The following is a 27963-nucleotide window of genomic DNA, read 5'->3' as shown; positions in this document are numbered from 1 at the left end:
ATGATCCAGCAATCCCACTCCTGTATATATATCCAGACAAAGCTATAATTTGAAAACATACATCTACCCCTATGTTCATAGCAGTACTGTTCACAATAGCCAAGACATGGAAACAACCTAAATGTCCATTGACAGATGAATGGATAAAGAAAATGTGGCATATATACACAATGGAATACAACTCAGCTATAAAAAAGAATGAAGTAATGCTATTTGCAGCAACATGGATGGACTTAGAGATTATCATATTAAGTGAAGTAAGTCAGACAAAGACAAATATATGATATCACTTATATGTGGTATCTAAAATATGACACAAATGAAACTGTCTATGAAACAGAAATGGACTCACAGATAGAACAGACTTGTGGTTGCCAAGGGGGAGGGTGGTCAGGGAGGGATGGATTGGGAGTTTGGGGTTAGCAGATGCAAACTAGTATATATAGAATGGATAAAAAACAAGGTCCTACTGTAGAGCACAGGGAACTATATTCAATATCCTGTGATAAACCACAATGGAAAAGAATATGAGAAAGGAAGTATATATATGTATAACTGAATCACTTTGCTGTACAGCAGAAATTAACACAGCATTGTAAATCAACTATACATCAATTTAAAAAAATAAGTTACTTAATTAAAAAGTAAAAAAAAAAAATAAAAAAGTGAACTAGGAGGATTTCGATGTTTACTGACATCCTTATTGACCAGTTACACGTGTGCTAATTGGCACTAAAGAGACACACATAGCAGAACAGACAGTATCCGGGGTCAGCCTGTATATGGAGAATAGGAATACAAACACTGACTGTAAGAGCCCAATCCTCTGTCGCCATAGCCCCTTGTCATGGACGTGGGCCTTAGGACCCACCTTGTCCTGACAGACTCTCAGATTTGAAGCTCAGTTGAGATGGCTGTTCTGGGTGGGCAGCGGTTGGTGCTGCTTTGGTTTCAGCTTCTTTCACCAGATCCGTCAGGAAAGGGCTATCAGTGCTCTCTGTGGGACTGGGGATGAGAGCTGAGGGAAAGATGCTGAGGGTGACCACCTCTTTAGAAGAAGGTGGTTCAGTGGACAGCTCTTCCATTGGAAACAGTGGTGGGACCAAACCTTCTCCTGGGTGGAGGATGACTTTATCACTGGTCTTTGAGATAGTGTCATAGATGGATTCCTCAAAGAGGATGTCATCATCCAACACAGACCCTGTGGGAAGTAACTCACCAGGTAGACTCTGTCCTGCTCTGTCCACTGTCTCCAGCATGGGTTGACCAAGAGGAAGTTCTGGACTCAGAGTAGCAACCTGAAGAAGGAATTTAGGACAGATGTTGACAAGGGACATTTCTCTGTATATGAGAAGGGTTATACTCTGTATTTTTTCTTTTCATTTAAATTTAAGCAAATCATTTCATAGTTGACTTGAATCTATTGTGGATTCTGTTGTAGGTTCTGATACAGAAACATGTCGTGAAAGGAAAACATGCATTGATACAGTAGTAAAATACGATCTCGTGGCTGAGTCTGCCTGTATAGGGTTAACTGATACCCAAAATACTTTGCAACGTGTGTCAATCATATTCGAACTTATGAATCTTTTTATTTAAAAAGGGAATAAAGCTTAGCACTTCCATTTATGAACACCATAGTGACAACTTTTGGCATAAATTAAATGAACATAGCTTTAAATGAAATACAAAAGTTATTACTGAATTCATTATTTTTTACTTCCTAAGTTATTAATTTATCCTTAAAACCCCCCATAAAACATATAGATAAGACCTTAAGACTTAAGGACAAACTTATAAAGTATCTTTATGTTATATTTATTTCAGAAAGTCAAATAATATATTCTGCTTTAAGTATTTTTTCAGTTCACGAACATGTATTTGTTTTATCAAAAAATGGTAATTCCTGACTCTAATTGAAACAGAGCTCTAACTATGTTGAAGGAAACTTTGAATTTAAGGATATTTGAAATGCAAGTTGTATTATATTTTATTAATACAGATAGTGGAAGTGGGTAAGCAAGTACTGCCTGTAAAAACCAGAAAAGAATTTTATTTCTTTCTTTCTTGAGTGTAGTTGCTTTACAATGTTGTGTTAGTTTCAGGTGTACAGCAAAGTGAATCAGTTCTACATATACATATATTCATTCTTTTTTAGATTCAGAAAAGAATTATATTTAGCATTGCAGAGGGGATCTTGCTCTGTTCAGTCCTTAAGCTGACTTTTTCTGATGGAAGATTTCGAGGCTTTGTTCCTATTTGAAGAACAGAAGAACAACAAACTCACCTTTGTGATGTCAGTGAGGAGAGTGGGCAGCACCGATTGGGTGTCAGGATCAAGACCTGGCAAAGACCCAACAATTTCTGTGGGTGAAAAATCACAAGGTTTGAGTGTTTCTTTTTCTTTTTTTCTTTTGTGGTTCGAGCAGTAAAACAGTGAAGGTTGGGAAATGTGGCGATGATCGGTTCTTAAGGAGTGGTACAACAAATCATTGGGAAATCAGCATCAGCTGCACTAGTGGTCATTGATCTGAGTGATCTGCTGAAGGATGCATGCAAGGGGTGCATCTTGCTAGTCTATGGGACACGAACAGTTATTAAGGTGGATTTTTAGGGTGTTTAGTTTTGTTGTACACATGTGGACCAAGCAGGCCAACTGATTGGCTAGGCCAGTGGGGACAAAAATATAACTAAGTTGACAAAGAAAGAAATGGCTAAAATAAATACTGGAACCAAGGACCGAATGTGAGTCCTTGCGAGTCCTACTTCCACCCTGAAGCCCAATTCTCAGATTATCCCAAAGGGTTCAACCAAGAGACCAACCCAGAGTACCAGATGCTCTCAGAGATGAGTCTGAAGTTTTCACTGAACTTTCCTTGTCTAGAAATTCAAAAGTGAACCAAGAGGATTTTAATGTTTACTGACAACTTTAGTGACACACCCTACATCTCATCCCAAGGGATCTTTGTAAAGTTTTCCAGAGTTGAGTTTGACTCTCTAAACTACAGAAACAGAACTGACAGAGAATGCCAGTTTCAAGCCATGTCACATTAAAATGGCATTTCTAGTGCCCATCTATTATGCCAAGAGTACTGGGTGAAGAGTTCCAGGCTCCTGGGTCCCTCCAGGGCGCCCTCTGAGGACCCTGAGTGAGCCCCTGATTACCTGTTGCTTTCTTTAGATCCATGCTCTTCTCTCCCCACTACTCCCTGCCATGGGAGGTTGACTTATATGCACCATATCAGTGGTTCCTTGCTCCCTGTCTTCGGGATGGCTTAGATCATTAGGCAGCCCTTCAGGCCTGGAGGTAGTAGTGGGGCCATGGTGCTTCTAGCCCCGGGGAACTGTCCTAGTCCTCTGGGCATTAGGGAAACCTTTATAAATAGTCCCTTTATGAAACTCTTTTCAAATTATCCTAGTTCAAATGTGCCACCTGGAACCTGACCCATTTACTAGATGAGGGAATCTGGGCTGTGCCAGATGAGGGAACAGAACTCTCCTCGAGTTCTTCTCTCCACCTGGGTTCCACTGGGTGACTGTGGTCGAGCTGGGCTGAGCTGAGCCTCTTGGCTTCCCTAGAGCTATTTTTGGTGTGAAGTGGTCATGAAAGGCTCATTGAATGAGACCCGGGGGGCAGTGAGGAAAGACAGAAATGATAACCAACCGTGACTGGCCTGTCACCGAAATGACTGACTCTACAGGACCCACGTTAAAATGACAGTGACCAGGAGACAGTCACACCTCCTCATCTCTCTGTCAGGATGAGGATAAACTCAGAACTATGAAATCACCCACTGACCATCAGTGAACTGAATTGACCCCATATCCAAGGACTGGTCTTCCTCCAGTGCTTTGCTGATCAGCTTTCTGAGGTCTGAAGCTGTGGGGTAGATTTCCATCTGCTTGTCTTCCTCCATCGTTCCATGAAGGTCTCCTTCACTTTCAATTTTGTTGGAATCAAAAGACAGGAGGTCCCCTGCAGGGCTTTTTGCTTCTGCCTTGTCTCTCTGAAAGATGGCTGTAAGTTGCATCTCTGTAGAGCTTGACCTGTAGATCGCAGAGGACACATCACATCCAAAGCCATTGTTACATGCCTTATAAAGGGAATCACTATGCTGCTACAAAGCTTCAGGACAGCTTCAACCTCTTTCCTGACGGACTTTTAATGAATATCACACACTTGAAACTAATTTCAGTGTTTGTCAGAAATTTAAAAGGTAGAAAAAGAATTGATATATATTTCAGCTCTGAAATAGAATGTATAATGGGACTGAAATCCAGCTTGAAGAGAGACTATTAACTGGATCAAGTGACCATACATTTTCACTTCAGGTCTTTGTGAAAAAGTTAATTGTCAAGAGCTGCTGGTATTGATCAGTGTTTTCGTGGTCTTATAAGTGCCAATGAGCAAGAAGGATGAATTGTCTTTTTTCTTTTCCTACAAGTAGCCTCTTGTAGGATATAGCAGGGGGACAACAATATGTATGTGTTTTAGCCAAGTCAAAGCTTCAGTTCTCAAGGCTATTTCTTTTCTACTTTTTTGAAGAAGGATTTTTTAATTAAAAAATACAACACTATATTAAACATAATCTCTTCTTCCCTCAAGTTGCTTTTAAAATAACATCTTAGAAGGAAGATGTAAGAAAAGAGAAAGGGAAGTAGTTCATGATTAACTGTATTTATCATATTTATTGAATCAGCGCCTTTACTCATGTAAACATGAAATAGGATCCTCTCTAGCTCTGTCCTCTAGGACCAGGTTTTACCTCTTAGTTTGTGCCATAAATCCACACAGAGGGATACAAACATGTTTTAAAGGCCACAAGAACCGATAATGTGTATTCTCGGCAGTTCTTCGGGTCACACGATCAGTCAGAGTCTACGGTTGGTTATTTCCCCAATTACAGGAGCCAAGCTAGATACAGTGTGCCCTTTCCCCATTCACACTGACCTGGGAACCAAGTGGCAAATTAGTTCCTCTGCTTTATTACAGACTTAGGCGGCTTGCATGCACAAGTATGCGTCCAGACCGACAACTTCCCATCACAAATGACATTTAAGAAATTGTTGAAACATACTTGCATCACAGATAGGTGTTTTTATGTTTTTCTTTTGAAAAGCTTTTGAGTTGTATAGAACACACTTTCGCTGATCAGGTAGGTCACTGTTTACCTGCTTCTCCACATAGTGATTTTGATTTGAGGGTTCTTTTCTACTACTGAGCAATTGATCAAATACTTCCATTTAAATAAGACACCAATAAAAAGACACTGGCTTATCCCAGACTTTATACGTAAAAATAATCTGCAAGAGTTAAGCACAGAAACGTGTGTGTGTGGGGGGGAAATGTACTATATTTCAAAACAAAAAAAAAGTTCAAATTACCCATCTCTTTCTTTCTTTGGTCTTCATGTCATCATACACAACGGGAACATGCAAGGGAGAAAGAATTTTCATGAAATTTATTGAGACATTTGATGAATCAATCACATACAAAAAAAAGTTTCATTGTCTCCCATGTTGGTTCAGAGCCATCAGACTTTGGATAGAAGTTTGGGGAACCATATGGATCTCAGGAAGTAAACATTATTCTATGATGTTTCTTACTAGGATTTGAGCCTTAGTTCAAAGATTTTAGGTACTTAAACTCTTTGATTTCCTTATATTCCTTTTACAGAGGCTTCAAATATATCCTATACCTCTTAGGTTTTCAGTGGGGTGCTGGTGCCAGGAAGTTGTTTTAAAAAGTATTTTATAAATGGATTTCTCATCCCCTTAGTTTATTCCTGAAGGTAATTTATCTGAGACCAGACGCTGGAACTGGAGTTTTGCTGACTGTTTTTTGAATTGCTTTAATCAGTAAGCCTTGAGGGGATGGAACAATTCACCACGCAACAGGTTGCAGGAAAAGCAAACCCCTGTTTACCGAGTGGGTGGTCTGTTGCAGGCAGTTCACATGCTTCTTCATTTAATCTTTTCAACAACAGGATCACCATTTTATAGATAAGGGAAGATGCAGAGAGAGGGAAAGCTGTCAGTGGAAAAGTAGCAGAGCCGAGATTCCAACCCTGGCCTGGAAGACCATAGCCTGGGCTCGTTTTGCCACGCCACCACCTGTTTGTGCCAGAAAAAAAGGCCATTTGGTCACCAGACTGGCGACAACATTTTGGACTTCTCTGGGCATATAACGTGAATTTAGTTTAGAAGCTCATCTGTCTTCACTGTAGACTAGTTTGCATTATCGAGAGTTAAATGCAAATGGAATTATATCATACTCCTTTTTGGGGGCATCTTTCACTCCACATGATTATTCTGAGATGAATCTATGTTGTTGTGTATTCCAGTAGTTCATTCTTTTCCTGAGTAGCAGTCTGTGGTAAGAATATAGCACAATTTGTTTATCTGTGACTCTGCTGATGGCTATTCGGGTTGTTTCCAGTTCTTGGCTAAGACAAATGAAGCTGCTGTGGATAGCTGTGTACACATTTGTGAAGGAATATACCCTCCACCTAGATTGAATGATGGTTAATAGTTTCTCATAGTTGCTTTAAAAGATAAAGCAATATTTAAAGTGGAACCTTTAATGTTCCTCCTTATAACCGTGTTAATAATAGATGTTCTAATAGATGTTCTTCCCAGTTGTGTTACAGGAATCAAATGAGGTCACTGATATAAAAGTATTTGTTTAATTGTAGATCAGGTTTTATAAGAGTGAGCTCATAGAAAGAGGGTACCTTGAGACTCCTGGGAGTTTAGGTCTTCTGTGGGAGGATCTGGCTCCCTGAGAAAGCAATTTCCTTCATAACAAGTTTACTTTACAATATTCTGAGCATTGTTTTTCAGGATTAAAAGTTTGCCACACTCATCAGCATATTATTTATTGTATTCGGGGGTCAAAATGTTTTCTGGGAGGATAAGTCTACGTAACATAATGGAAATCACTGGGAAAATGCGATCAAATATACTTCATAAGCATCCTCGACAGAAAGAAGGATAAACTCTTACAGAGAAAAACACACGGGAAAGATGCAGTTTCAGAGGATCTAATAACTTTAAAATATTTACCTTGCAAAATTTCATCCCCTAACATTTTGGTTTTCTTCTGAAACAGATTTTTTAAATTATTATTAGTTTTTCATTTATTTGAAGAGAGGAGATAATGAGCATTTGAACATTCACCGAGACAACTGTTCCTATCCTTTCCTTCAGGTTTAAATTAAAAATTTATTCTTTAACTGCAGTGGTCTATCCAGACCTTGCATCTATGCAGAGTATTCTCCTATCACCTTTTATTTCTCTCTAATCCATCTGATTTCACGTGGAGTACTGTGGAGCAGCATCTTGAAATAAAGAAAAATGAGTCTGCTTTGGTAAATGTTAAGGGTTTCATCTGTTGTTACTTTCATGGTTCAACATGTCCTTCCTCTGAAATTACACAAATCAGAGGGCCTGATAGCTTCGAGAGAAATAAACGGGTGGAGCCCCCCACCTACACAACTGTTCTTTGTGATTATATGGGACCCACCCTGTGGACCTTCTTGCTTTAAGACAACAGATGGTGACAGGCCAGGAGGAACTTCGAGAGAGGCCTGTCCTCCCGTTTTACAAATCCCCCTCAGTGCAAGGGATCTCATTCTGCTCACACCAGGGCTGATATATGCCCTGTGGCACAGTTAAAAAAATACCACATTATGATCCCCCTTGTAGATGTTTTGAATAGTGAGAACTTAAAAGAAAGATGCAAAAGTCTTGCCAAAACTCCTGAACCCACATTGGAATATTGAGATGCTACTGGATATAGGCCTGCTTATGGGAAAGCTGTGGGAACATGATGGAACCCTGCTTTAGCGTGGCACTATTTTATTTCATGTCTTCTATTTAAATATTCAATTTTATAAATTTTGCATGGTAATACATTACTATGGACCAGACATCAGAACGGTATAAAAGTACGGTCAGGCATCAAAGTGATAAAACAGGTATTAATAGTTCCATCCCCATCCCTGTCTACCCAATTCTCTTACCCCTATAGGTACCACTTTTGATTAGTTTCCCCTGTCTCCCTAGGGTCAACTTGATTTGCTTAAACAATGACGGTACTTAGCACTGGATAGGACAGGCAATTGACATCAAGGTAACTAATTGCTACTTTTCTGGATCTGTCTCTGCTGAGGGATTTTCCTAAGAGGTTTGGTAAATGACATTGTTCTTGCCTGTTTCTGAATCCGGAGGAAGGAAGGAGGTCGGCTCCTGTGTTACTCCTTAAAAATCACCTAGAGTCATGTTCTAATTAGACAACTCCTTCATCTGAAATGTATTCAGATTTCAGGATTTGGCGGAGCTAAACAATTGGGGTAAAAGTGACCTTAAAATCCTCATGACATTGCTTTTAAAAGGGGATAGCAAGAAAGAAAGTTAAAAATTGAGAAGGGTCCGATTCTCTTACCTAAATCCTGACACATGGATTTCTTTGAATCCTGGAAGTTTCTTAAATACCTTTTGCATCTGCAGAGAGAAAGAAATTTATGAAATACTCTTTGGTTCTACTGGGTCAGATCTTATCTAACTGAGAAAGCCTAAACACTTTTGATGAGTTAGGGGAAAAAAGTGAACATGGAAAATTGAAGTAACGATTGAGGCCAAACTTTTTGTTCTCATTTATTTCTAAAACCCAGAGGAAAGTGTTTTGCTATTTATTTAAAAGCTGTAATTGGGTAGTTCTGACCTGCTTTACTGGTTACTTTACATAAAATATGAAATAATTTTAAGGTGGTATTTGGAAGAAACTTTTTTGGCTACAGTATTTTTATTTATACACACAGAGTAATGATCATATTTTCTGAATTGAATTATATGATTTGGAAAACATCTGTAATGTTAAAGGGATTATTAAAGTCAAACTGGCTGCTGTACCTAATTTAAATGGTAGAAGCTAGTGAATACAACAAACAAGAAGCAGACTCACAGAACAAACTAGCGGTTACCAGTGGGGAGAGGGAAGGGGGAGGGGCAATGCAGGGGTAAGGGGTTAAGTACAAACTACTAGGTATAAAATAAGCTACAAGGATCCATTGTACAACATAGGGAATATAGCCAATATTTTATAATACTATAAATAGAGTAAAACCTTTAAAAATTGTGAATCACTGTATTGTACACCTGTAACATACCATATCGTACACCAACCATCTTTCAATTGAAAAAAAAAGAATGAGTAAAAAAAATGGTAGAAGCAAACTCTAATCTTATTAGTTTTGCTCTTAGATTTATGTGGACTTTACACTTGCTTGATTTCATATTGCTCATGACGTGTGTGATCAGAACAGTTTACAATTGCGGTACTCAATGGCTCCCAGATCCACGGTAGCCTGGCTTCTGCCTCTGGGTTCCCCCAACAAGGATGGTCCTCTCCAAACCCAGGGGCACTTTCCAGTCCTTTTCCACAGAGTGCCTGCTTTTCTCGGGTTCTTTTTCCATCTCTCTGGCCACCTTCTCAGTCTCCTTCACTCCATCCTATTTCTGACTTCACCCTCTCCCTCAGCTGTAAGGATTCTGCAGGTCTGCATTCTCAGCCCCTCATTGCACACACACTCCCATGTGTGCAGGAAGCTCTGCTGTGGGTACTGTGCTAGGCTCTCAGGACACATCACCATGGAAATGGGCTCTGCCCCATCCAGTTCACTCGTGGGAGGCAGGGAGGCAAGAGAGACCATGAGGAAGTGATAGCAGTTAGCAGTAAAGCACTGAAGGGAGGGTCCACCCTGTCCCCCTTTCCCTGCACCCACTCCCCTCTGCCTCTCGTTGGGGCATCTTCCACAATCACCTGAGATGCAGCTTGGAGTTCTTCACATGGAAATCCCAACTTTGCCACCAACTAAATACGCCCAAACCAGAGTGAATCTCTTCCTTCCAGATCTGCCTTTCCTCCCAGGCTCCCTATCTCCGTCAGGGTCACGAACACCCATGGTCTTCCATCCAGAGAGTCCAGCAACCCTACACGCCTTCCCTCTGTGCTCCTGCTGTCCAGTCACCAATGCCTGCTAGTCTGAATTCCACATGACTTTTGTTTCTACCACGTTCTTCATATTCCCATGGCAGGCACACCCTCCCTGGCTCCCCTCTGACACTGCTGAATGGTTTTCTGGATGTGTGTAGGGGGAGGGAAAGGAAATGGGTTCTGGGGGTGTGCTGGGGCGGGTGAAGGAAGATGTCCCCTTGACTACACTTTCTTCCCAAGTTAATCATTCCCTATCTGTTGCCCTTCACTAAAAATCCTGTGATGGGCTGCAGTGCCTAATGAATAAGGTCCAATTCTTTAGAATGATATTTAAGAACCTCCACAATCTGCCCCTCCAAGTACATTTCCATTTGCACTTCCTGCCATCCTGACCCCTTCGGCCAATATCGTGTCCTCTGGTCACACTAGACTAACTCCTGTGTCTCCCCAAATATGACACGTACTTCCTCCAGGCTTCTGTGACCTTTTTTTCCCTTTAGCCCCAAATGCAACTTCTCCTACCTTCTGCTCATTGACTGCCTCCCCCACGCCATCATTCAAAGACAGCTCAAGCATCTTCTCTATTGAAAAGCATTTGTAGCTCCCCCAAGTCAGGCTCCATTATTTCTTCTCCCTGCTGTTCTAGAACTTATTGCCATACGTCCTGTAAAACAGTCCATGAGGGGGCATGCTGTCTCTTCATTGAGATTATGCTTCCTGGGCTCAGGGATTGTGTCCTATTTGTTCATCTTTATCTCCTTTCCTCCCAGTCTGTAGCAGATCGTCATCCGTGTAGTAGGGACTCAGCAAACTTTGCTTAATCGAGTTGAGAGCATCTTTTCTTTCTCTAAACTCATCAATATGCCACTGCATTGTCACTGTATCTAAAATTACTGCTGAGTCTACATTATCTATGCCAAGGACTAGAGCAGTGACGCACAGATAATCCCCAAATCACTTACATTGGGCTTTGGAGTGCATCGTGGATTTTTTTTTTTTTCCCAGCAGACTGATTTACCACCTAAATTATATTTTATTGTACCAGGATTAAAAGTGGTTTTGCTCCCTGAGTGTGTAACAACTGTAGTGATAAAGGTAGCTCAGCTTTTGTGTGACGAGGAGATGGCTGTATACACCTGAGTTTAAATATCGGTTCTGCGGGGTTTCCCTGGTGGCGCAGTGGTTGGGGGTCCGCCTGCCGATGCAGGGGATGCAGGTTCGTGCCCCGGTCCGGGAGGATCCCACATGCCGCGGAGCGGCTGGGCCCGTGAGCCATGGCCGCTGAGCCTGCGCGTCCGGAGCCTGTGCTCCGCAACGGGAAACGCCACAACAGTGAGAGGCCCGCGTACTGCAAAAAAAAAAAATCGGTTCTGCTACTTTCTAGCTGCAAGACCTTGAGTTTATTGCGTAATCTCTCTGAATCTTGGTCTTCTCGCCCAAAATGGGATAACAATACGTATATTGTAAGGTTGTCATAAGGAATAACTAGTAAGTGCCTGACACGGTGAGCAGAGAACTGGTAATATTGTTTTATTTATTTACTTAGTCTTTGCCACCTCTACTGGATTCCCAGCTCCTTAAAGCTCGATTTACTTTTACTTCCTCAGTGGGCACATGGCATGGAGGCTGGCAAGGCAGAGCAAGCCTTCAGTCAGTTTTTTTTTTGTGTGTGTGTGTGGTACACGGGGCCTCTCACTGTTGTGGCCTCTACCCGTTGCAGAGCACAGGCTCCGGACGCGCAGGCTCAGCGGCCATGGCTCACGGGCCCAGCCGCTCCGCGGCATGTGGGATCTTCCCGGACCGGGGCACGAACCCGTGTCCCCTGCATCGGCAGGCGGACCCTCAACCACTGCGCCACCAGGGAAGCCCCAGTCAGTTGTTTTTGACAGACTTCAGCGGGGAAGGACAGGATGAAGGTCCTCACAGAGGTCAAGGGCAGGGGGCCTGGGTAATAAGTTTCCGTGCCTCCACTCCCACCTCACGGTGGGCTTAATAGAGGTGAGAGAGGAGGCCAGTTTCCGCAGAGCTGATCTTTATTACGGGGGCAGGTGGGAAAGCTCAGTGGAGGCCTTGTGACAAATGGCTTTGGGGCCACAAGGCATTTGTGCCCCCAAATGCCATTCCAGTGACAGCACCTGGCGTGGACTGTTTTAAGTGTAAGCTGCAGGTTCTGGAGCTCAAGGTTCAGACCCTTGACTTGTCCATCTATCTGGTCCAGGATATCAGTGATGCCGTTACACATCTGGAAAGAACCCATCACACACAGAACTGCTTCTGGAGAAGCCCCGGCTGCGACGTGCGCAGCAGGGAGCCTCGCGGGGAGAGCAGCCCCTAAGCCCCGGCTCCAGCGGACGGGATTGATTGCTGGTCCCGTGTCCTCTCTGTGAACCTGGCTGTGACTGATTAAGAATCAGCTTTGATTAGGAGGGTGCAGAAGGCATCTAAGGAGGCGATGACAAAGGCCTTCAGTTAATTCTGCTAACTTATCTTCCGGAGACCTTCTGATCATGGAGCGGCTAACCACTAAATTGCCAATTAAGTGCCCAGTTAACCTTATTAATAATGTGAAATGCACAGAAACCTTCCTGATTCTGCTGGAATGTCTGTTAAAAAAAGGCAGCCGTGTTGAGTTCTCCTGGATGTTTGCACAGCAGAAAGCATTCGGACAACAACTAAGCATTCCTTTTGACATTTGTATTAAATTGGTCATTAACTTTATTGTGGAAATTAAATTACTGCAAAGCACCGGCCATTAATTCCTGATTAGGCCTGAATGGCTGAGCTAATGCGAGTGTTGGGCTGTGGTGAGGCTGGCTGGTTATCTCATGGCAGCGGCTGGGTGGTTGGACTGCTCAGGTGCCTGGAAGGGGAACAGGTGTGCTGAGAAGAGGGGCTCCAGTGACCATGTAAATGGAACCAGCAAGACTGATGTGATGGTCTCTGAAACGAGATCCAGCAAGACATGCTCTTCTTTGGTTGATAAATTTTTCAGAGGCTAGAAGAGGCATGTTCATTTGCTGATCCAAAAATCCTTTCCCCATGCCTATTTATTTGGGAAAAATAGAAAGTATAGCCTAGTGGTTAAGAGCAGGGATTCTGGTGCCAGGCTGCCTGGGTCTGAATCTGGGCTCTGCTAGTTAATAGGTGTGACATTGTTGGGTGTATTAATTAATCTCCCTGCACCTCAGTATGTTCACTTGTCAAAAAGAGAAATGATTTTACTTTAAGTATAGAATCCCGTAAAAAATCCCGTTAATATATATAAAACGTTAAGAACGGTGCTACTATTTCGATACAGAGCATTTTAGACTTGGAAAGGCACTTCGAGGTCATCTTTAGTTTCTAAATGAGGAATCAAGGTCAGGGAAGTGACCCCCCAAATTCTCATTTTGTTTTAGGTGCTTGGAAAATTAACAACAGGTCAGTGAAGACAGTCTATGGTCAATTATCCAATTTTAAGATATTCTGACTAGCCTAAGCATTTGTTGAAAAGAATATTTCAAAGAACAAATAGAAGAGTTAACAGACAATTCTTTAATTCATTCTATCTACTAATCCACGTCTAAGTACTTCTCTGGTTCATAAATATCCCACGCTGATGCTTTCTCTTTGAAGTTCATAGAAAAGGTTCTTTACATTTTATTGACTGAATACTGATGCGGGGAGAGAGGTTGGAGGTTGAGAACGTTTTTGTTATTCATCTCCTCTCCAGCTAAGAGGAGGAAAGCATTGAATTTTCCAAGTATGAGAACTTGATGCCTGTTTTTCCCTGGCCACGCTAAGATGCTTGGGCACCCAGGCTGTTCATAAATGTAGCTCATGGTTACATAATCTCAAGGATGCTTCTAATTTCAATTGCATTTCTACAAACAGTTACTGAGTAGTTAACTGCATCCCAAGCTCTGCATTAGGAGGTAAGCAGCAGAGATGAAAGAAGCAGTTCCTGCCCTCAAGGGGAAGCTCGTGACCTCATGGCAATGAGTGCGGCTGGAGAGCAGAGAGGAGTGGAGACAATGAAAGCCATAGACGTGTAAACAAACAATCTCAAGACAAGGTGACAAGTGCTGTGACAACAGTGGGCACCGGGTGTTAGCCCAGAGGAGAGGCACTGAACCCAGGATGCGTAGAGACAACATTTCATGACGAAGTTTGTAAAATGCAACTCAGGGAAGGGCATTCCAGACAGAGAAGGCAGCACATGTAAAGACTAAAGGTAGGAAAAGATTTGCAAGCAGCTCGCATTCTGGGAAGTAGAGTGTAAAGAGGGGGATGGTAAAGAACTGGTGTAAAGACGAGGCTGGAAAGGAAGGCAGGAGTCTTATCATGGCATATAAATGCCAAGTTCAGCATGACAGTTTGGATTTATCCTGCAGGGAATGAAGAGCTTTTTAAATTAACCAGGAACAGGCAGCTGCGATGATGGTCAGAGATGGAAGAGCCATCTTGGGATAGTGTCTTGATTTAGTGATGGGTGATGTGGACCATATAAGTTCTTCCACTTATCACCCATGAAGAATGCCATGCCTTTTAAAAATAACAAGTGCTGGAGAGGGTGTGGAGAGAAGGGAGCCCTTGTGCACTGTTGGCGGGAATGTAAATGGTGCAGCTGCTATCGAAACAGTGCAGGGATTCTTCAAAAAATTAAAAATAGAACTATCATATCATCCAGCAATTCCACTTCATTCCAGTTCTGGGGGTTTATCTGAAGAAAATGAAAACACTAACTTGAAAAGATTCACGGTCATTGCAGCATTATTTACAATAACCAGGATATGGGGACAACCTGAGTGTCCACCAATGGATGAACCGATAAAGAAGGTGGAATACATCACACACAATGCAACATTATTCAGCCATAAAAAGAATGAAATCTTGCCATTTCCGACAACATGGATGGATCTCGAGGGCATTATGCTAGGTGAAATAAGTTAGAGAGAGAAAGACAAATACTGAATGATCTCACATATACGTGGAACCTAAAAACAAACCAAAACCCCCCCCCCGAAACCAAGCTCATAGATACAAAAAATAGACTGGTGACTGTCAGAGGTAGAGATGGGTGGAAGGTAGGAGAAATGGGTGAAGGGGGTCAAAAGGTAAAAATAAATAAAAATAAAAAAATGAAAAGAACGCCTGGTCACAGGAAGATGAGTCAAGAGGATTTCTGTGCTGTTGACTCCCAGATCTGAGTCCTGCCTTGGGCTCTGGTTGTGTGAGGTGGGTTCACTCACCTGAAGCTGAGACTTGGCTGCAACCTCCTGGTAATACGGGGACTGCGAGTCGGTGAGCTCTTCCTTGAACTTCTGCTTTGCCAGAGAGATGCTTAGCTCCACCTTCTGCTCTAGCGCATGCTCAGCGGCATCAGTGAATTCTACTTCCCTCTCCTGGGTTAGAGTTAAGAAGAAAAAAAGAAGGGATTCTGTTAACATAAATCACAAGCAAATGGTTCCATTGTATAATATATGTTGATACTGTCTCAGGAAGTGGGTTATGAAGCCTTAAGTGCTTCTAGAATAAAAGTCCTATTAACTAGCAGTGGCCTCTGCATTTCACGGAGTATCAAAGCTCCGCTGAGTTAATTATGTAGAATCCTTGAGAACTCCATCATTTTGTGACTGTGTGCTCTTCATGAAAGCATTTACACACACACACACACACACACATACACTTGTTTACTTTTTACCAATATCCTTTGGTTCATTTAAAAAAACATCTCCTCTACCATCTAGGGTAGAAATCTTTGCCTTCTCTGAACCTTTGCACTAGCAAATTACATCTGAATTGCTCATTTGGTAACTCTGATACACTCACATAGAAGGTTTTTTTTAATATGGTAATCTTGTCACCCCATATAAAATCTCCTTGAATCCAGTGTGATTCTCACACTTCATTGAGTCCCTCAAAGCAAAAAACGTGAGACCATTTCTGCACAAAACTCTCAGTGAATATCCACGACAAGGCGGGTCACATCCTCAGCAACCTGTCCTAGCCTATTATTTTGTCTATACATCGGCCGTCTTCAGTCATAGCACTTTGGCTATTTTGTTGCCCTTATTTGCACTATAAATTCCTTGAAGGACCGGACTGAGTCTTGTTTATCTTAGTATCTTTAGTGCATGGCCCAATGTTTGCTGAATGAAAGAATAAATATAGATGTAGGTGGTGAAAAGGATGTTAACGGGAGGATATGATGAATGTGAAATAAAATATTCAGGGGATATTTACAGGAGAAGGAGGGACCTATATCAGACTTTGAAGGAGACGGGGCACAGGTAATGTGAGAAAAGAGAGAAGGCAGACTGGAGTTGTCTTAGAAATTTTGCAGTGAATATGTTTCTCAATAATTTTTTGCAAGAGCAGTTTTCACTGTTGAGGAAACAGTATTTTTGAGAAAGATAAAACGTTTAGATTCTTTGTTCATAGCAACAGTTCCATCAAGTCTACAGTCATCCAGCCTAAAGCCCAGAGAGAATGGCCAGCAGGGTTCTCATCTCTGAATTTCCATGTAGAGGTGGTGAGACTGAACTTCCTGCCTTCACCTTCTGGCTTTGATCTGTGCCCTGGAAGGAGGGTCACAGGAAGAGGAAAGGGCCAGAGGGTCACAGGAAGAGGAAAGGGTCACAGGCGACAGGGAATGGTAGACCTGTGGCAGTGACAGCATAAGGATAAGATCCGGCTTCTGATTTGGGGTCCCTTCCTTACATGACTGCCCTCTTCTGGGTACTTGTGTTGCCACAACTCTATCACTGGAGCAAAGGGAGTGGTGTTTGTCTGCTTCTGCACTGAGGGTCTGTGCTCAAAGCTTTTGGAGAGGTTAAGCATGTCTCCCTTTTGATTAGGAGATACAAACTACCATGTATCAAATAAATAAACAACAAGGACCTATTCTATAGCACGGGGAATATAGCCATTATTTTGTCATAACTTTAAATGGAGTATAAAACCATTGAACCACTTTGCTGTACACCTGAAACTAATAAAATATTGTAAGTCAACTCTACTTCAATTAAGAAGTCCCCCTTTAGTGATAACCAACATTCAATTCCCTAACAATCCTGCGTGCCCTTTCACTCAGAGTGGTGGCCAGTGTTGCTTTTTGCCAGAAAACACTGTTTTCATTTTTCCGCAGCTTGACATGCAGGATTTCGGTCATTTGGTTATTTATTTGGTCTATTCGTGCTGGACATGACTGGGAAGAAGACCTCTACCCTTGCTGTCAGTGTGTGATTACACTTCAGTGGAGAAAGGACTTCATTGATGGGTTGACTGATGTATTCATTCATTCATTCATTCACCCATCATTTATTCACTCTAACGCTTGGTGAGCACCTGCTGTACATAAGGTTCTGTTAGGCACTGAGGGAAGAAGGGCCCCTGCCCTCCTGGAGTTAATAATTAAGTTGCAACTTCTCTCACTTTATCCTAGTTTCCAATCTATTTTTTTTTTCCTTTCAGTCCCTCCCTTGGAGGAAGTGAGAACAGTGAATAGAAGGAAATCACTGACTCTTACTTGGGGCGATAAAAATGCAGCACTAATAACAGTGAATGGCCAGTCCATCCCTTGTCTTTCCCTGTTTTACTAATGAAACCAAACATACATTTGAAGGGCTAGATTGAGAACTTCTTACTATTGTAGGCATCTTGGTGTCCGGGAGGGTGTTGTTGACGATTTCGTTGAGGAGTGTGTCATCAGGAGCGGGAGGCAGGGACCCGGGTGAGACACTGGCAACGTCTGTGGAAATTTAAATAAGTACAGGCACGAAAATGAGACTGGAGGAGTTTAAATTTGAATGAGGTCACCATGTCACATGCTTTTCCTGTCACTCTGGAAATCACAGATGTTAGGTGCATTCTGAACTCATTTCCTCTTAAGATCACACAAATATGTTCTTCAGCAAAATATAACTCATACTCGAGATCCCACTTAAATTCCTCATTGTTCCTTTCCAGAACGCAAGTTTGGAGCTCCCCTAGATGTGTTACAGTTAAATGGCTTTGCCTAATGAGATCTGGTTACTTTTTCTTTTTGCGACTAGGTAAAGGACACATGAATACATTATCTTGAATTTGTTTGTTGGAAAATATTGATGATTGCCTCCAAGTTGTAGGATAATGGGTGATTCAGTTTTGTTTTTATTCTTTTCTGTATTTTCCAAGGCGTATGCTATGAATTTAAATCATTGTGTAAGGTTAGTAATACAAGTTAGTTTTGAGAAAGTGCATTATAAACTGTGTTGACTTCAATTAACCATTGCTTTTCAAATAACATGCTTTCATGATGGTTTGAATTAAGGTTCAGTAGCAGATGAAACTAGGAGTTCTAAGCTTACCTGTTGAAAACTCAGGGGTTTCACCGGGCTCTCCTAATGTCTCCGTTGTACGTATTTCATCTTTTCTATTACCGCAATAGGAAATACAAAAGAGATGGTGAAAAGGAGCTTGATGACAATAGAGGAAATGCATTTAAATTTGCTTATATTGAATAGACCTAAAAATTAGAGAGAAAGTATATTTTAAAACTAGGTTTACCTATATTTTCATTACCGAAGTAACCTTCTAATATATTTTCTTTGAAGAAAAATTCAAACAACCCCAAAACAATTATGTTTGACTCCAGGGTTTTTCATAAGCATCTTGGCTTTTTGCCATTCTGAGGAGTATTTTCATAGTAGGCAAAGATGGTTCTGGGGGTCCGATGTTTTATAGTCCCCATTGTGCTTCAACTGTGTCCTTGACATCAAAGATAATTGATCACATGATCTATGACTGAAATATTCTTGCTAAAATCTCAGAACCTCAAACCTGTAAATTCAGAGAGTCATTAAGTTTATCTGATAAAGTAACTCTTGTGGTTACGATAATGAGAGAGAAAGATTTCTGGATGATGAAGGTGTCTTGAATCCCTATTCCGGACATAATCATTGCCTGCAATGGAGTTGTGGGTAGGTTTGCAGTGCCAGGGAGTGTCACCCAAGGGCATGGTTATAGAGTTGTCTGTATATCACATTAGCCCATTCTAGCAAGCTTTATTTAGAAAGGAGTAGCAGTAGTGATAGCTATTGAAGCTCCCTGAAAGATTTCTTACTATAAGCTAGTAGGTCTCAAAGGATTGTGTCTGGGCTTGTACCATATAGTCATGGTTGACTGTTTGATCTAAACAGTGGCTCACACTGATGGAAGACCAGAGGGAATGGCTAGGTCCTCTGTTGTTGTAGGGGACTAGGGAGATTGAAAGGACAGCAGGATTTCGGTGGGTGGGGTGGAGAAGACAGGTTCTTCAGGCAGAGGGGAAGGCTGTGGTCAGAGCCCAGGATGAGCAGGGTGTGGTCTGGATGTGGTGGGGAAGTGTCATGGTGGCAGTGTTGGAATCCTGGCTCGTGGAGGGCAAAGTTGGAAAGGTCAGGGGGTGAAGCCCTTGATGAATCAGTTTGGCCTCTGCCTCAGTGGAGGTCCTGAGAGGGAACAAATGGCTCACTCAGAGTTGGATAATTTGAGCAAAGTCTAATAAAGGCCTTACTTACTAAGTCATGGGAAGAGTATACGAGCAACCACAAGGGCGAGTGCAGAACCCGTGGGTGATACCAGCGAGGTACTAAAAGCTCCCCTCTCCAGGAGGGGTGAGGTGATGCAGCAGTTACCACCCATCAGAGACAGAGAAGGCTCTGTGGAAAGAGAGGGCCGCCTGACAGGAGCTGAGCTGCTGCTGAAAGAGGTCCGTAGCCCTGGAAGACTTTGCAGGTTGGGGGCATGGGGAGGTGATAAAGTCGCTCACCTCACTCTGCTCCTCCCTCTGATTTCCTGATCCACACTGGCTGGTCCTTCCCAGAAGCCAGAGGCCAAGGGAGGCCAGAGAGTCAGTCTCTCCCGCTCAGCCCTCTGCACACAGAGCGTGTGGAGAAGGGTGGCAGTGGATATTCAGAAGGGCGAGGGGAAGATGCGGGAGTATTTTTGAAAAGCCTTTGAACAAGGCTCAGTGTAAAAAAAGGAATATCTCAGATGTATGAACCCAGGAACAGTTATGCAAGTTAAGGAGGGTAAGAGGTTAGAGGCGAGGATTTGACGTTTTGCACAGTGTAAATTAATAAGGTCCTGGGCCAGGTGGTGACAAAGGGAACAGAAACCAAGGAACAAATGTGAAAAGCATTATAAAGAATTGTAATTCATACAGCCCAATTGTGGCTCTCTCTGCAGTATTATTATCTGCAGATTTAGATTCCTAACTGTTATGAGTGTAATTTGTGAGTTTAGAGTTTGGCAACAGCCTTTAATCATTTTTATCGGATGTACTTTGCTTTTTCTTTGCATTTTGATTTTCTGATTTGATATTCGGTTCTTGTAGAAGACACAGCTCAGTGCTTCAGTTTAGTTTGAGAAATACTAACACTTTACAGAATACCAAATGAGAGTTCAAAATTCAGGTTGCTCTCTGATTGCATTCAACATGTTCCTGATGTAAGTAATATTTTTCATCAGTTCTAAAAATTAAACTATTTTAATTGCTCTGTATCTAATTAGTAAAAAACATGTTAGATAATTATCAGAGTATTGCATTCATTTTATCTGCAAATATAGTGCAAACATCTATCTCAATCTATAAGGTCTATCCATTTCCCTTTTATATGCTCATTTATCTTCAGCAAAATATATGCATAAAAGATCTGTCAGAATAACCTACTCTGATCTCAGTAGCTGAAATAATAGAAAGGCACAATAGCTCAGTCTCACTCCTCATGTGATCTTTCAAAAGTCAAGAGCATGCTGCACTGTGTTTTGGGTACTCACCTCTCAAGGAAGTTTCTCTCTTTTATCCTCTGTAGGAAGATAAAAAGTAATTTTATCAAGAGACAATGCCAACTGAAGAGCCAGTCTATTTTCATTCCCTTTTCCCTTTAACTCCACTTCAATCAGCCTGTAAAATGTTATTTTGCAGGAATAAAATTCCTGTCGGCCTTCTCAGATCCCTCCAAGCATTTCTTCAGCCAACCCTTACGCTGGGGGAACCATTTCAAAAGGGGCAGGGTCTGGAGGCCTGGGAGCTATTTGGACCGGGTTCCCAACACTCTGTGTTTAAACTCACCTGCTGAAGAAGATCCAGGTGTTCCTGGGAGTTGCTGAAATTTCTCCCGATGTCAAAGAGGCAGAAAGTCTCCTCCTGGCAGATGCTGACCCAGTCCTGGTATTCCCCTGGGTCAGGGATGCGATCCAGGAAGATCCGATACGCTTCCCACACTGCTTCCTGGCACACTGCAAGGCAGCGCCATGAGGAGTGAAAAGCGGCCGCAGCCTGAGAAGATGCCCTTCTCCCAACCCACGCCCAATCTTAAACATGGCAAGCTCTGTCATGGCTTGTGCTGATACAATAGCCTATAGCCCATAGAGATGAATTCATTTAACAAATATTTATTGAGCCTTATATGCACCACAGAGAAAAATAAAAGAAGGGAGATAGAAATACAGGGTCGTGTGTGTGTGTGTGTGTGTGTGTGTGTGTGTGTGTGTAAGACTGCTATTTATAATAGGGTGGTTGAGGAAGGCCTCATGATCCAGGTGACTTTTGAACAGTTTGGGAAGAGGCCCCAAGGCTGGAGAATGCTGGGCACATTGAAGAAATGGTAAAAAGGTCACTGTGGCCAGAGCAAGGCTGAGAGTCATAGAGGATGAACATGGAAGTATGTGGTGAGAGGCACAGAGATGGTGCAGGTCTTGCGGCCCAGACATCTTCAACTGGGGCACAGGTACCCCGCTGTATCTGCAGACTTTCCAAGGGGTAAACAGGCACACAGACATTTAAAGAGACTCAATTTCTCGATCTCAACTTCCCTATTGTGCTTTCCTAAATTGGTTTGCCTAACAGCACATCTTTCTCTCCTCACTTTCCCTTTGGCCGTCATCCTTCCCCCATCTCCCCATCCATAGTCTTCCTGTGACGGCCCAGTGACCCTAGGGTGCCACACAAAGGGTATTAGAAATGACTGTGTTTGAGATTAAGACAGGGAGTGAACTTAGTCAAGGGCAAACACAGTTTTTGCAAGTAGGGCAGTTTCTGATGCTTTGCCTTCAACACCTTAGAAGAAGTCCTAATGAAGTCGACAGCTGATACATCATTAAAAATAATGATGGCAGATCACGATGTGATTGTTAGCATAAAATGCCAGAGGAACTTAGGAATAAGGATGCTACTGTAACAAAACTCCATCTGTTCCCGTCTACTTATTTATGCAACACGTTTTCTCAGCATTTAAGTGAAACTAAGGAAAAGAATAGGGATAAAATGGATGTTAAATCCTGTCTAATGTTAGCAATACATAATAGGAATAATAAATAATGGCACATGAACTATAGAGGGACGGCACCAAAGCAACCCCATCTATCCAGAGGCAGAAGCTAGTGCAGCTTAAGCTATAGGCCCTTCATTTAAATTGGCCCCTTCCAAAACTTTGTTCCTAATTTTGTGTCTATAAACATTAGTTACCCCAAACCCATATCTGAGCTTATATCCATCAATAAAAAATTAAAAACTTTTGTCAAACTTATATCTACTTCCTTTAGTCAATTATATATTAAAAATAATTATAAATGCAACTGAATCCAGAAGAAATTTCTGGAACTAAGTCAAATAAGTTATTTACTTAGGAAATAAGTAAAAAATGTAATTTCAATGTACATACATTTTTGTTACTGAGAAGTATTTTAGAGCAACCCATAACAGACTTTCAAGTATGACCTAAATTACATTAAGATAAGACTCTGCAGTGAGAGGTGGGATGGAAACGTGGGTGTGTGGAGGAAAAGGGACCACGTGACATTGCCTCCTGTTTGGAAGGGTTTGTTCATGCATTTGTAGAGTACTTGATGGTAAGTATTGAGTATCTATGACAGATTCCGCTGTATATACGAGAATGCTTTAATTCCTATCTTATTTTCAATATCAATACTTATTTACAGCTCACCAAAAGTTACATCTTATCCAATTATTCAAGCTTATGATGAAAAACTTCAGATGTCAACAGAAAAGCTCTCAAGAAGGCACCTAATTTAAAAATTATTTTAGGGGATTAAGTTAGAAAAAGATAGAAGACTTTGGTCATAAGCAATTGTAATATGTTGATCTTTAACTCTGGAGGGATGAGGGGGAAAGGGGTGCTTTGGAGCAGAAGCTGACATCATCTGACTTTCTAAAGAAACCCTCTGACTGCCATGCAGAGAAAAGGGGTTATGGGTTATGGGGAGGAACAAAGTATGAGAAGCCCAGTCTGGAGACTCTTACTCTAGTGCTTTACCTTCCCTCACTCCCCACTTGGTCCACATCTGGATTTCTCTTAGCTTTCTGTTTTAAGAGGCAAAGAGAATTCCAGACCAAGAGAAGCTCAGGTCATTTACTAGCAGCAACCTGACCACAGACCCGGGGTGGGGGGGTTTGCAGCGCCCACCACCTCAAAAGTGCCATTGAGTTTTCCACATTTGAGGTGTGTGTTGCCTGGGGTTTTCCCTACATCATCAAACAGCCTAGGCTGAGACATTAAGCAGAAAGGCTGAGGTTCTGTGGTCAGATCTCAAGCAACTGTGGGGATACTGGGTGGGGGAACGGGATTACCTGGGCATCTTATCAATATGAGAATATGCAGATTATGAAGTAGGTCTGGTGAGCCACCTGGACATCTGCGTTTCTTACAAGCTCCCAGGTGACGTGATGCTGCCGGTCTGTGGACAGCAGTTTGAGCAGCAAAAACTAGGATTCCCTTCACTTTTAACTTTCTCCGAGTCACACATTAATGTGAAAGAAAGATCTAGCTTTTAATATTGGGGTTGGGAGAAAGAGAGAGTGGAGAGAGATAGAGGAAGGGAGGGAGGGAGAGAGAGGGAGAGACATGGGGAGGGGTGAAATCACAAAGGACTCACAGAGGACTTTGAAGGGAGGCAGTCACAGAGGAGAGAGTTTGCGTGGTGGGAGCAGAGGTTCTGCCTGGGAAACTACCAGAAACGACCTTGACCCTTGTGTCTGAGCTTTCTGAGGAAATCTTTGCGATTCTATCAGGAAGCTCAGAACATTTTCCCTTGTGTTGCTTTAAGCATTGGGAGGAGAAATAGCTCAGTATTCCATTTGATTTGAGGAATGTGGGAGCTGTCTCCTCTAAGTTTGAAAAATGTCAACAGATAATTTTGTAAAAGCAGCTATGACAACAATAACTGGGTTACTCTGTCAAAGAAACACTGCTTTATAGCTGGGTCTTATTTCTAGTTTCTTTGTGAACCAATTTGTTAGACTTAAGAAACCCATGCTGGTGAACAGTAAAATTTCACATCACCCAGGGGCAGCCATAAAGATAATAGGCTGTCATTGCTGTGGGGAGAAAAACAGGGGTTTGTTTCATCCAGGGAAGCAAGAATGAAGCAAACCTAATCAAGAATAAAGAGCTAAGAATAAAATTCAGAGCTAAAAATTTGGTTGCAGCAATAGAAGAACACCCAGATTAATTCAACTTTTGCACATCTTATAGATGTAAATACTTGAGAACTTGGTGGGATGTTAGTTGATGGCATAGTTTTCAGTTGTCAGAATGTGCAACACATCACAGGCTAGAATTGAACCAGCTTGCTCTAGTCAATAGGCTTGAAATAGAGCAGGGTGACTGTGCTTTTTGGAGTGGAAGCAAACATCTATTATGATCAAGGTGGAAATCAGTAAACGTCCTCAATTTTCACATGTAAGGTGACTTGCGTTTAGGATGCAGCCAGACAAGCTACCTGGGGAGTTTAACAGCAGTTACCAAAGATGCTTTTCTTTCATTTAAAGAAGAAGCCATGGGATTTTTTTTTCATCCACAGTAAGTGAATGACAAGGACAGCTACTGATGGCTGTGGTGTGATTGAACTCCATCATGATTTCCGGGAAGGCTGTAAGAGTCCTGTAATGCTGTCTTGGGGTAAAAACTGCACTGTAACTCTGATGAAAACCACAGTAATTGTGCTGTAAATCCCGTTAACACCCCTGTTTATTATATCTTGGTAACCACTGCTAATTTGTGCCTCCAGGTTTCCCAGCTTCAGACATTTTTACTGGATCAGCAATAAACAACTGAAACTTACCAAGAAGGGAGGGAGGATTGGGATTGTAATGTGGTTTTTGAAAAGTGAAATCTTAGGTCATAAATCAACTTGCACAGATTCCTGACATTGCAATCATCCTGTGCTTCTTACAACATTAGGATTTAATAGTGGGCTTTGGCAAAAATAAAACAAAGAGGTAAAAGCCAGAGGCCAGGGCTTCCCTGGTGGCACAAGTGGTTGAGAGTCCGCCTGCCGATGCAGGGGACACGGGTTCGTGCCCCGGTCCGGGAAGATCCCACGTGCCGCGGAGCGGCTGGGCCCGTGAGCCATGGCCACTGAGCCTGAGCGTCCGGAGCCTGTGCTCCGCAATGGGAGAGGCCACAACAATGAGAGGCCCGCGTACCGCAAAAAACAAACAAACAAAAACAATAAAACCCAGAGGCCAAGGCTTTCTGGTGGCTTGTTAAATGCTCTCATGGTTCTGTGTTGCACAGGACATGGTTTTAAAACATACAAGCACAGATCTACCATAGTTTGGAAGGCTTATTATTCATAACTCTCAAGTCAGTAGGCTGATTTTTATAACTCCTGTGACTGAATGAGAGACTGGAAGTTCTGGGCTGAACACAACCTTGGGATGGATGAAAGGGAAGGGATGAAGAGAGGGAAAGTCTGAACAGGCTGCACCTCTTTCCTTACCTCTCAGTCTATAATAAGCTTGAAGACTTGCTAAAATCTGTTTCATGGATTCCTGTGGACAGACTTTAAGCCCAGTTGGGAAAAATGATGATCTTTTGGTTCGAGGCTTTGCCAAATCGAATATTCGTCTCAATGTTGACACTTTGTAAAATTTTCCGGTATTTTCGGTTGTTTCAATTCTTGCGGCATTGTCTATGTCTTTAATTTCAGAACTGTATATTTTAATGGAGAGATCTGTAAAAGAAAGATTGATTTCCTGGTAGTACTACTCAGTCATAAAAAAGAATGAAATAATGCCATTTGCAGCAACATGGATGGACCTAGAGATTATCAGACTAAGTGAAGTAAGTCAGACAGAGAAAGCCAAATATCATGATATCGCTATGTGTGGAAGCTAAAAACATGATACAAGTGAACCTATTTACAAAACAGAAACAGACTCACAGACATAGAAAATAAACTTATGGTTAGCAAAGGGGAAAGGAGCGTGGAAGGATAGATTAGAAATTTGGGATTGACAGATACACAGTTCTGTATATAAAATAAACAACAAGGACCTACTGTATAGCACAGGGAGTTATATTCAATATCTTGTAATAACCTATAGTGGAAAAAATCTGAAAAAGAATATACACATGTACAACTGAATCACTTTGTTGTACACCTAAAACATGGTAAATCAGCTATATTTCAATTAAAAAAAGATTGATTTCCTGATGAATATATACATGTGTGTGCTGTAAGTGAAGCACATAATAAATGGATGGAAAAAACTAAAAGGTTGATCCCGAGGGTTATGGAAGTTCTATTTTGCTGCAACTTCCAAATGTGATATTTCAATGACAAGACATTTTCAGAAATCAGGGAGTAGCATAATGGGCTGATCAAGCGTATTGAAAAAAAAGAAAAACAAAAACAACATTTCGAATCATCTTGCCTTTAGGAGCTGTCGAATATTGAAACCTTTTCCCACACATCTCTCTAAAAATCACTCCCCACTTAGCACTCAAGCCTCCAGAGAGATGCCTCTTTAGATAGACATGATGATTCAAGTGGGGAATGATATAGCATTGTGGTACCCAGAGGTATACTCTTGATGAGGAAGTAGAGTGCTTCTAAAAACCTAGGGGAAACAATGCAACAAAACAACCTCCCTGCCTATGAGCAGCAGCCCTAGGATTTCTCTGAGGGCAGGGCTCCGGGGGTGGCAATCTGGTTGAAAGTGATTTGGGGCCTTAGAGTTTCATTTACAGAGCAAGCTTGATATTTTATGCGAGATGATGAGAGAAGGGATGGAGGAGAGGTCAAAGAGAGGGTGTTGGCAGAGGATTAAACTCCCGGAGCCATTCATCCTACTGGCACTGAGGTGTCTGGTAGGGTTAGGTCTGGATTTCGTTTTTAGCTTTGTAGACCTCTCAGAAAAATAACTTACATTCACTGAGTACTATTTTATTTTGAATTTTTTCCATCGGTATTATTTCATATCATTCTCAGAAAAGCTCTAGTGTATAGATGAAACAGATACCATTTTTCTCAGTTTGCCACTCCGTCAGGTACCGAGGCCTAGAGGTGACAGAGCATGTTAACAGTGTGGTCAGATCTCCACTCTGCCTCTCCCACTCCATCTCTTTCCTTTCAGCCGTTCTACCGTTTAAGAAAGGAATTACTGATGAACAGCTGGGACCCCTCACTCTGGCCCCTGGAGACCACCAGCGTGTGGCTTACAGAGATTTAGGTTCCCGTCTTGTTAAAGAAGGCTCTCAAATCCCTTTGCGAATGGAAACCAAAAGAACAGAAAGGAGACGGTTTATACACAAAGTATAATTTAGTAAAATCAGCTTCCCCAGGGTCTTTCAATTTATCCAAGAGTAAACCAATGAAAAAATACTAAATGGAGCCAATTACAAACATAGGTATCAATAGGAAAGAGTATTAATATTGCCTGGTTCTTTAGGAGGACGAGTCCTCCACTCTCTTGCCCCCATTATTGTACCTGACAGGCAAAACCATAACCAGGGTTAAATACCACTCTTTGCCTTCTCCTCACGGGCACCCTAGTAGCTGAACATGGCTGGAGAAAATCAACCATTAGGACTCACTTTAAATTTATGATCCTTCAACAATATCACACTACATTTCTCTGGTCCATTGAATTTCTCTCTCTCTCTCGGAGAACTACACGCAACTTTTCTCAGGTTTCCTGCACTTCCTGCCAATTC

The 27963-nt window shown here is 42.0% G+C and overlaps 1 protein-coding gene across 2 annotated transcripts in view; it reads right to left on the bottom strand.

The window, feature by feature from the left end:
- IMPG1 (interphotoreceptor matrix proteoglycan 1) overlaps nucleotides 1–27963 on the bottom strand; it is a 93797-nt gene that overhangs the window by 50293 nt on the left and 15541 nt on the right. Inside the window, exons 2-12 of one of the 2 annotated variants that reach the window (XM_027080162.1) lie at nucleotides 25745–25978; nucleotides 21075–21241; nucleotides 20780–20808; nucleotides 18328–18392; nucleotides 17626–17729; nucleotides 15229–15381; nucleotides 8447–8505; nucleotides 5386–5406; nucleotides 3800–4047; nucleotides 2288–2364; nucleotides 1216–1298 (exon numbers count right to left, since the gene is read on the bottom strand). In XM_027080162.1, the coding sequence (XP_026935963.1) occupies nucleotides 1216–1298; nucleotides 2288–2364; nucleotides 3800–4047; nucleotides 5386–5406; nucleotides 8447–8505; nucleotides 15229–15381; nucleotides 17626–17729; nucleotides 18328–18392; nucleotides 20780–20808; nucleotides 21075–21241; nucleotides 25745–25978 (1240 nt within the window). The remainder of the gene's footprint in view (nucleotides 1–1215; nucleotides 1299–2287; nucleotides 2365–3799; nucleotides 4048–5385; nucleotides 5407–8446; nucleotides 8506–15228; nucleotides 15382–17625; nucleotides 17730–18327; nucleotides 18393–20779; nucleotides 20809–21074; nucleotides 21242–25744; nucleotides 25979–27963) is intronic. The other variant, XM_027080171.1, reaches the window with a different exon arrangement.

The sequence above is a fragment of the Aethalodelphis obliquidens genome, unplaced genomic scaffold, assembly GCF_003676395.1.
Source record: "Aethalodelphis obliquidens isolate GAN/ISIS:26980383/991018 unplaced genomic scaffold, ASM367639v1 scaffold3, whole genome shotgun sequence".
Taxonomy (NCBI): domain Eukaryota; kingdom Metazoa; phylum Chordata; class Mammalia; order Artiodactyla; family Delphinidae; genus Aethalodelphis; species Aethalodelphis obliquidens.
The sequence above is the reverse complement of the archived record's forward strand: the minus strand, read 5'-3'. Positions and strand labels throughout refer to the sequence as shown.